The 10,509-nt window shown below is 45.9% G+C and overlaps 1 protein-coding gene across 1 annotated transcript; it reads left to right on the forward strand.

Annotated features, from left to right (window-relative positions):
* Window position 1: 1 nt before the first annotated feature.
* Window positions 2-5,944, forward strand: LOC308410909 (transmembrane protein 106B-like). Its single transcript, XM_080904585.1, has 8 exons — window positions 2-289; window positions 1,459-1,653; window positions 1,949-2,012; window positions 2,078-2,231; window positions 2,319-2,459; window positions 4,298-4,341; window positions 4,695-4,748; window positions 5,266-5,944. Exons 2-8 carry the CDS (start codon window positions 1,461-1,463, stop codon window positions 5,384-5,386), a joined length of 771 nt encoding a protein of 256 aa, XP_080760711.1. The 5' UTR covers window positions 2-289; window positions 1,459-1,460; the 3' UTR covers window positions 5,387-5,944.
* The last annotated feature ends 4,565 nt before the right edge of the window (window positions 5,945-10,509 follow it).

A 10,509-nucleotide genomic window follows, 5' to 3' on the forward strand; every position in this document is an offset into this window, starting at 1 on the left:
CAGACTGACGAAGAGCACTTCCTCTCACAGACTCGGCTCCGAATGAAAACACGGGAAGTGACCTGTCGGTGACATTCCGCTCCGGACTGCGGTCACACGGGGTCCCAGCTTCTGGGATAAAAAAGAACCGTAAGAGGACGATAACAGGCCACGTAACGAGTGCAGCCAGCTGCTACAGGAAGTGTTTACGTCAGCGGCGTGATCGACCATTAGCCAACCGAGGCTCAGGTGCAGCAGGAATGCGCATACAGACACGGGCTGCTTCATAACAGAGACCCACGGCGGCCAGGTACGTCCCGAGCCCGGTGCTGTCGCGGGCAGGAGGGGTAGAAGCTGGGAAAGGCGGCTGCTGTTTGTGTGCTCCGCTTGTGTAACGTAGCAGCGGCCCCGGAGCTGGAGGCGTCTCGTTCACACTCGTCCCGGGTGTTCAAATATTAAGAAGGGACGTTTTCACGCAGCGCTTACAGACATCAGAGACACGCGTTCAAACCTGTCACAGCAACGTTTAAACACGTCTGTGTCACTGAGCACACAGCGCTGTGATACTTGATTCACTGAGCTTTGAGCGAAAAACTACTACTGACGGGCGCAGTCACACATCCACGTGACTCACTCTGATTCACGTGACCCACTCTGATTCACGTGACCCACTCTCACATCTTTTTCCAGGCCTCGAGCCTCCGGGCCTGGCACATCCAGATCACTGGTCCCATCTTCCACAGCATGAGTAGTTTTTCCTTATGATTCAGAAAATGATTTGAAACTGTGGAATTTCACATGCACAGTCCAGCTACTACAGGACTGTCACAGATGACGGCTGTTTTTCCCATCGCTCCTGGTTTGTTCTGGAAAATCTGCCAGCTGCACCCAACGCACCCACTACATCAGGGGTGTCTAACTCCAGGCCTCATGGCCGGTGTCCTGCAGGTGTTAGATCTCACCCTGGGTCAACACACCTGAATCACATGATGAGTTCATTCCCAGGCCTCTGGAGAACTTCAGGACATGCTGAGGAGGTCATTTATCCATTTAAATCAGCTGTGATGGATCAAGGACATCTAAAACCTGCAGGACACCGGCCCTCGAGGCCTGGAGTTGGACACCTGTGCACTACATGAACAAAAGAGAAATCTAAATCCCATCAGTGCACAGATCTCCTGTGGATGTAGGCGTCCTCACATCCGTCTGTCTCTTCATGTAATCCCAGACACACTCGATGTTGAGGTCAGGGCTCTGTGGGGGCCGGACCGTCACTTCAGTGCTCGTTCTTTGTGTTTGGGCTCGTTGTCCTGCTGTAGTGTACGTTTGGGGCCAATAAACAGTCATTTATGTTTCTGAAAGCATTCTTTGTTTACAGCATGTTTACACACCTGCCTAAAACTTTTGCACAGTACTGTGTGTGTGTGGTAGTTTTTTTTTTTTTTTTTGCTTGTGTTTTGTAATCTTTTGTTTCTTTAGGTATGGGAGCTGCTCCAAGCCAGTGTGAGGGTGTCACCGAGGACTGTGTCCAGCCCAGCGGGGCGGGACAGGAAGATTCCAACCAGCCTATCAGTGAGAAGGACAGCACTAAGAGGACCAGCTGGAGCAGGAGATGCAGCTCAGCAGACACTGTTCACTGTCCCACCTGTCAGGGCACCGGGCGTATACCCAGAGGTAGTGAACACACACACACACATGCATGTCTGGTTTGATATCCTCGTGGCCATCAACAATGAATGCCTGACCCTGACCCTAAACCTAAGCTCAACCCAACTGTAACCCTGACACTGAAACCACATGTTGAGTGTGAAAAACTGTCACAGGGTGAGAAGCCCCCCAGTGGGGTCAGCGGTGTGCCACAGGGCTGACACAGACATGAGCGGTCACGGTTTGCTTTGATAACCCAGCAACGTTATGTCTGCCCCACTTTCTTCTCTAATCTAAGAACCTTGTTCCAACTGTGTTGCAGGTCAGGAAAGCAAGCTGGTTGCTGTCATTGCCTGTACTGACCAGAGGCTGAGGCCCAGACACACGTAAGAGAGCTGCTGATGCTTGTTGTGTTATGCATTTGTGTTTCTCATGTTTTGTCCTCACTCAGGAAGCTGTATGTGGCCTCGTCTGTCGGGCTGTGCCTCCTGGTCAGCGTCCTGGTGTTGTTCTTCCTGTTTCCGCGCTCCGTGATTCTGTCTCCAGTAGCTGTCAGTTCATCCTCTGTTTACTTCACTCACGACGGCGTGCAGATTAACATCACGGTGAGCAGAGAGGGACGGCTGTGATGAACGGAGCAGTCAGGCTGTGCAGGGACGGACGGGATGATGGCTCTTTGCTTTCTTTTGCAGAACGTGTTGAACATCACTAATAACAACTTTGCAGCGGTGCAGGCCTACAACCTGACAGTACAGGCACTCAACTTTGGCACGGTGCTGGGAACGGTGTCCATTAAGAACGTCGTGTCTGTCAGACCTCTGTCCATGAAAACGGTGAGATGTGACGCAGTCACCACAGCTGAGAGGAAGGAGCACACACCTGTCCTTCTGTGTAGAAGTGCAGCGAGGCAGGATAAGAAGAGAAAAGCAGATAAATAAGAGCGAGTTTGTCGCGTTTCCTTCTCCTGCTGATGATTTCTGCTGTGGCATTAGCTCAGCAGCTTTTAGATTTGAATGAAGTGTTCAAATTGGTTTTATGTATTGCTGATTGTTGTTCCATTGATACTGCTGTGTGAGGAGGTCTAAGCTTTTTCCAGTTTCTTTTCCTGGTGATAGTCGGGGCCACAGCCAGGACTGTTTTCATCTGTTTGGAGTTTATGTTTAGTTCTTCCAGATCACCATGTAAACAGACAGAGGGGCATAGCGGGATGTTGTGGTCGAGGGTTTGGGATGTTTTGGTAGTTTTTTTTTTTTTTCTTTCCATGGGGCGATCGTGGCTCAAGAGTTGGGAGTTCGCCTTGTAATTGGAAGGTTGCCGGTTCGAGCCCCGGCTCGGACAGTCTCGGTCGTTGTGTCCTTGGGCGAGACACTTCACCCGTTGCCTACTGGTGGTGGTCAGAGGGCCCGGTGGTCCGGCAGTCTCGCCTCTGTCAGTGCCACAGTGGCTGTGGCTACAACTGGTGGTGTGCCATCACCAGTGTGTGAATGGGTGAATGTCTGGATGTGTAAAGCGCTTTATAAATACAGGCCATTTACCATTTCCAGAAGTTGTGTATTGGTGGTCAGACCAGGATGTGTTAACGTGCTCATCAGTGATGTGTGCAGATGTCTGAGTCAGTCGGTCCCGTGGTGTGCGTCCTGTGCTGTGTGCGGACTGTAGTATTTTAAATTGTTGGTGCTGTTAGTGCAGATTGGACTGTCTGTGTGGATGTTGAAGTCGTTTTGCTGTTTGTTGATTGGAGTGTGCGGTGCATTGTCATTAGAGGGTATTCGTGTATTCAGTGTTTTTGGTGACTTTGCAGTTTCAGTGACGCTGTCTTGCAGCGATGTTGTGCCAGCTGAGTGTTGTTGATACTTTGCTTTGGTGGAGTGTTTGAGTTGGAGAAACTGTTTCCTGTCAATGAGCTGTTGAAATGATCGTGATCAAACATGCGACAGAGGTGTGCGACGTGTTTTCCATTTGCAGTGAAGTCGGGGTAAGTCCATATGGGTGTTTGAGTTTTAGGTGCAAACATAGTGTTTTCTTCCTCGTGTAGCACCTCTGTGAATTTGTTGAGATTGAGGTGTTTGTTACAACTGCTGCTTTTGGTTTATCGTAGTGTTTTGATCCATCGGATAAACGACGGCCATGTTTCTCCAGTGTTTTCAGGACAAATGTCCAGGTTAGGTGGTCAGAGGCTTTTTCTGCATCCAGTGAGAGCTTAGTTGTTGTGGTTACTGTGGTGAGACAGATGTACGAGGCTGAAAAGTCTACGTGTATTATTTGAAGGATGTTTGGCTTCAATGAATCCTGCTGAATGACAGATAACCGATTGGATGCAGGCTGTTGGAGCACTGCTGATGTCTTTGTCTGTAACTGCAGCAGCGAGCTGGCTCTGTTTGACCTGAGCTGTATTCATGTGACGTGTTTGTAACATTCGGAGAGAGCTCCATCTAACCAGCACAGATTTTCACATATCCCAGTCACTGATGAGGGCTTTATTTGGTTTGTTCACGAAACAAAAATGAACATTGAAACATTTCACTTGTCCAGAGCGATGTTTCCTCACTGATGGATCTGATTTCTGTTATTTTTGTGCTTTTTAATTTAAGGAAGATTACTGTTGTTGAGACTTTGTTCAACAAGTATCACAGTAAGTGAGGAATGACTCTGCATCTCTCTTTCTTCGCAGTACTCCTTCATGATACCCATCCAGCTGACAGACCCTGGTTTGAGGTGAGCCTAAGTGGGATGAATTTATGGTCAGAGCGGTTACTGGGGGGTCAGAGGTCACTGAATCATATCTATTCTAATGCATTTGCTGTCTAACAGCAGATGTGTGACACGAAGCATCCAAGTCTGAGTCTTTCTCTGTAGACTTAAATCTGTATTCGTCAGTCCGCTGTTTGAAGGTTACATTCTGCACAGGTGATGTAGAAAGTGGTGAATGTTGTTCAAAGGTTGGTTTGCACTGTGAAATGATCCAGCTCTGCTGTGTCACGCTCTCATTTAGCAGCTGGTGCACAGTTTGTTTCTGTTCTGTGTCTAAAACATTTCATTCTCCTGGCTCTGCTGTCTTCCCTCTGCAGTAACTACTGTAAGAAAGAGTCGCTGCCTGTCCATATTCTGTATGTGAACCTACAGTAAGTATGACATCCTCCTGCTTTTGTTTCAGCAGGCTCGTAGTCTTCTTCAGTTTGTGCAGAAAATACAATAAAGAAGTTTTAAAGTTAGATGTTAACAAGCTTATATTATCAGTGTGGTGTAGTAGGTCTTTGCTCTTGGCTGTTTTAATTGGTTCTACATTATTTGAAATCTGAACATTTTAAGCATGAAGAGATTCACAGAAGCTGTTCGATCCGATCACAGCTGAGGTATGAACATGTCCCGACTGTAGCCAGCAGTGATTACCTGCATATACAAGGCTGTATGTGGCAACAGCAGCCAGATCAGATGGTCCTGAAGGAGCAGTGAGTCTGCTTTGGTCTTCATGAATGTTTGCTGGTACTTGTACGTGACAACGAAATGTGTAGGCCATCCTTCTTCTCCGCTCCCAGCAGGGAGTCGGTGAGGGAGAAGTGTCTTCAAACTCGGGCTGACGCACAGCTGTGAAGGTCTGCAGTTTCCAGCTTGTTGATTTTCACGGTGATCTCTGTGCAGGATATCTCTGACAGTCTTCTGCCTGGCCCGCTATGAGCAGCTGTCCCTGGAGACGTACGAGTACATCGACTGTGGAGCAAACAACACCGTACCACACAGCGTACAAGCCGCGTCGACCTGATGGAGGCACAGATAACAAATGCTGTGCGCGTGTCTGTGAACTGGAGTAATGTGCTTTGTAATATTTAGAGCAGGATGTTGAATGACTGTAAAATCAGTGTGAAGGTTAACAGCTGCTTTGGTTTTGAATTAAACTGACTGTGCCTGGAGAGGAAGGTGAAACGGTGTGATGTGCTGCAAGTCACGTGGTAACCATGTGACCCTGATCACTGTAGTCAGTCCATTAAAAGGACCCAGCACCTACAGGGTGGTCCAGCATGTGCTGCCCCCTCTGTAAGCTGCAATCCTATAAATCCTTAGACGGCCTGATGATCTTCAAATGAAGCTCAGTATTTGTCTTTTTGAGAGCGTATTCACCAAACTTACTGCCAAAGACATGAGCAAGTATTCTCCACTTGATCGTCTCTGTTTGAAAGTTTGTTCAGTAATTGTACCTTCATCATTTTGGTCTTCCTCTCCTTAGCCAAGTTCTTTTTACACACCAACACATCTGCTCTTCAGGGTTTTTGGGTTTTTCTGTATATTTTCTGCCTTCTCTTTATTTCTTGTGTTTGTTATACTGAAGCTATTTCTAAAGAGATCTTTAAGAAACTTTATGCAGCAAAATACCTTTGCAGGTCACAGCCTGTTAAAATGAACTGGCTTAACATTTAACACATGTAAGTGCAGTTCTCCAGTGAGGCCATGTTCTGGTTTTTGGTGCATTGATGAAATGACGCAGTTTCCTGTAAAGCTTCCTGACAGACGCTTCCTCTCCACAAGTCCAATAAAGCTATGTGAGCCTGTTTGAGTCCTGTGTTTGGTGAATGAATGCAGGGGGGAAACAAAGCCAACTGCAACAATGCATGAAACACAGCATCGTGGCTTTAAAACTGTCAAATCAGCTCCTGCTAGTTGAAGTTTGTTAGTCAGCCCAGTGTTTCCAGTCCTGTGTTAAACAGACAGCTGCACTGCTGTGAGACGTACAGACGTTCTGGACTAAAGTGTCCGTACGGATACTCGTGTTAACCAAAGTGAGAAAGTACAGGCTCTGAAAAGTACTCAAAGTAACTCCTTGAATGTTTAATGAACCTTGTGCTATATTAATGTAATATTAAAATAATATTAGTAGCTGGAATAAAAGCTTTATTTCAGTTTAAGTGTTAATTCTACTTGTCCTCAGCTTGAATCAGTCAGATGGAGCATGAGCAGAATCTAAAGAAGGACTCATTCAGATCTGTTTTCTGCTGCGTGCACTGTAGAGGGTGACTTTGCCTCTAAACAGGGAAATGAGCACAGTCAGGGTTTAGCAAGTGGGGGAACATTAAAGTCAGATGTTGTGACTGATTGTGAATCACAACTCAGTCGTCTCTATCGAGAGCTTCAGTGATCAGCTGATCCAGGGTGCTGCTGCTCACGGCTCTTTGTGGATGTAAAGAATTGAATTCAACAAGATGCCAGCTGATGTTTTATGAATTGTCTGGCTGATTTCTGTCCTCTACACTGACAGTATACTCTTTATACTGTCTTATATTAGACACTATACAGCTGGTATGAAGGTGAACGAATCTCAGCATCATCAGCTAAAGATCCAGAGCATTGTCATTCCCAACATGTAACATACTGACGGTTTGTCACAGTGTCGGTATGTTACGTGTCGGGATGAGAACCTGTGGTGATGATCATATTAATCTCTGCTACACTTGATGTAACGTAACTCTGACCGTGAGCACAGCAGCCGCTGAGCAACAGTCCAGCACACTGTTTAACTCCACCACAGTGCAGCAAACTAACCTGTTTATCATGCAGCCTCTAAACAACACTGAGACAAACTGCAAACAAACAGTTGTGTTTGCTGATGGTTGTTGAACTGATAGAAGTCACTTAAAAAATACTGATCCTTTTATGTTCACTCCTGGCCAGGCAGATGCTGAAGTACTGCAACTGCAGTCATTCTGGTGCTGTGCAGAAAAAGAAATAAAAACAGTGGCCCACTTTAATCCCAGACTATTTCACACGGTTTTGCCTCTTTCATCTCATTTTGCGACATCCTCTGGTGATTAATACACGAACAGGACTGCCTTTCACGTGTTGCTGTTGAGGCTCAAATCAGGTTGACGTTTGAAGGTGTGATGAAATAACTCCCCTTAAAATCAAAAGTATGTCTGCTTTGTAAATGTAAGGAGTGGAAAGTACAGATATTTCTCCGATAACGTAGGGAGTAAAAGTAAAACGTTGTCAGGAAAAAAATACTCGAGTAAAGTACAGATACCTGAAATTTCTACTTACAGTTTTTTCTGAATGCTTAAACCCTAACTGTGATTCCTGTAGCACAATCTCTAAAACTATTCAGACTTATAGCAAAACCACTCACTGAGTTTGCAAAACTAAAAGCACAAAAACTGCTTTGCACTCAGTTTGCAATTTTGTAACACACACTTTGCAAAACTGTAGGCACAATTCACTGCACAACACTCAATTACCAAATTTCCAACACACTCCTAGCAAAAGTATACACATGTATGGCTATCATTAACACTAATTTGCCAACTGTCTGGCACACTTTCACATGTCAAAACTTCTTTAGATAATTAGTTCACTTTGCAATCAGCCTAAGCACTATAATACAGGTAAGCTGTGTGTGCGGAGTACAATGGAGGGAGCAGAAAGAGTGAGAAGTAGAGGAGGCCGAGGAAGAGGACGTGGAGGTGAAGAAGTAGGATGAAGAGGACGACAAGGACAAGGAGGAGCAAGAGGAAGACGAGGAGGGGGGAGAGGAAGATGAGGAGGGGGGAGAGGAAGGGTAGGAAGAGTAAGAAATAGAATTGCTGATGACATCAGAGCTACAATAGTGGACCATGTAATCAACCGTGGAATGACCCTGAGGGAAGCTGGCCAACGGGTCCAGCCTAACTCGAGCCGCTACACTGTAGCAAGCATCATAAGGACATCTTGAAATGAGAATCGGTGAGTACAGTCACTTCGCACAAAGATTTGTAGCACTGCCATATGCCAATGAGAAACACACCAATACCATTGATGTAAAAATACTGAAATTGTTACTTTACAGAATTGCTAGATGACCAGATGCTGGGGCAGAGGAAGCATGTTCACTGCAGACCAAGAAACCCATATAGTCATTATGGCGATTGCAAATAATCCTATACTTGGAAATAAACACTTGTGTTTGTTTTGATGTGTGTGAATAAACACCAGTACTTGAAGTTTGGATCCCTCTATGCTTATGGATCTATGACAGAAGTATGAGCTCAAACTGACATAGCCTACCTTGTGCACAGAGAAAGCAAAAGCCAGATGTGTTTTGTATTCATACCATCAGTGTGCAGTTGGCGCATTGTGTGCTTAGTAGATGATGGCTTGTGTGTACTGTTTGATACGGAAACACCATTTTTACGAAGGTGTGAAGAGTTAATCTAGCTGTGTTTGCTTTTGCAAGAGAACTACAATGTTTTGATTATTGGGTGACAGGTTTTCTTATTTGTGTGAAGAGTTTTGCAAAATTAGCCAATAGTTACAAAAAAAGGGCTTAAGCAATCAGAAAAAACTGTAAGAACATTCAGACTAGAAAGCAGGTCTGTCTTCACCTCTCTGCCTTCTACTCTACTCAGATGGTTTTCTTAGCACTGTTCTACAGTACATCACCATATCAAGTGTACAGCATACTGCAGGGTGCTAATGCTGCTTTTGCAGCCAAAGTGGTAGTTTCTGTGAAACATACCATGATTACTTATATTGAAGTACAGTGTTGTACAGTGGATGATACAGTATATACAGTAAAGTAGTGTAAGAAAATAAGCAAAGCGATGACAGTATGTGGTTGTATTTCACCACCATCACCCAGGACCTGAAGTGGGAGCCCACCATCACCTCCGTCATCAAGAAAGCCCAGCAGAGGATGTACTTCCTGAGGCAGCTGAAGAAATTCAACCTGCCAACACGGACGATGCTGCAATTCTACACCGCAATCATCCAGTCCATCCTCACCTCCTCCATCACCGTGTGGTACGCTGGAGCCACTATCAGGGACAAACAGAGACTGCAGCGTGTTGTGCGCTCTGCTGAGAAGGTGATTGGCTGCAGACTCCCATCTCTGCAGGACCTGTACACCTCCAGGACACTGCGGCGTGCAGCCCGGATCTCAGCTGACCCTTCTCACCCTGGACACAGTCTGTTTGACCTGCTCCCCTCAGGCAGGAGGCTCCGGTCCATTCGCACCAGAACCTCTCGCCATAAGAACAGTTTCTTCCCCCCTGCTGTTGGACACATGAACAATAACCACATGACTGTCCCCGCCACTAACACATGACCCTACGCTGTGTTCACTGCATCATTCCATGTTTGCACTGATCACCACCTGCACTCATGTATATATCATGTATATATCTATCTACTTAGCACTTTTAATTCTTATTCTTATTTTATATTTTTATAACAGTATGTTTGCACTGAAGCACCGCAGCAATTTCCTAATGTTGTAAACCTGCTCAACATTTGGCAATAAACCCCTTTCTGATTCTGATTCTGATTCTGATTGTATTTCTCTAGAATGACTCGAAGACCTTCTGGGGCAGGACGCCAACGCCTGTTCACACAACAGCAGGAACTCGCCGTCGTGGACCTAGTGAGGGCAGACAATGCCATCCGTCTCCACCAGCTACGAAAGCAAATACTTGCAGACAGGCGAGTGTTCAGCAACATAGACCATGTGAGCATCACCACCATCAGACGCATCTTGGGAAAACTCAGCATCACCATGAAGCAGCTCTACAGAGTCCCATTTGAGAGGAACAGTGACGGGGTCAAAGGACTTCGAGCTGAATATGTACGGGTACGTGTAACTGTCCTTTACATGACAATACAGTATTGGTGAAATCCAGTAGCAGCTGAATATGTACCATATCAGTACCACATGGATCCATCCTGAGAGCTCCACAGGTACCTGTGTGATGGGTGAGGGTTCTGTATGTGTAGCACTGTAGTGCAGTAATATGTTCTCTTTGTTTTACAGAGAATCTTGGCCATGGATGGAGCTGCACAGCCTCATTTTCATTGATGAAGCTGGATTCGACCTGTGCGAAACAAGATGACGGGGTCGTAATGTAATTGGCCAAAGGGCAATTGTGC

This window comes from Rhamphochromis sp. 'chilingali' (assembly GCF_963969265.1).
Source record: "Rhamphochromis sp. 'chilingali' genome assembly, chromosome: 15".
Classification (NCBI taxonomy): domain Eukaryota; kingdom Metazoa; phylum Chordata; class Actinopteri; order Cichliformes; family Cichlidae; genus Rhamphochromis; species Rhamphochromis sp. 'chilingali'.

Bases quoted from the DNA above. Each gene is read 5' to 3' on its own strand.
- LOC308410909 (XM_080904585.1), top strand. From the start codon at position 1,461: ATGGGAGCTGCTCCAAGCCAGTGTGAGGGTGTCACCGAGGACTGTGTC. The intron at 2,232-2,318 runs GTGAGCAGAGAG...TTTCTTTTGCAG, and splicing joins GCGTGCAGATTAACATCACG to AACGTGTTGAACATCACTAA. The intron at 2,460-4,297 runs GTGAGATGTGAC...CTTTCTTCGCAG, and splicing joins GACCTCTGTCCATGAAAACG to TACTCCTTCATGATACCCAT.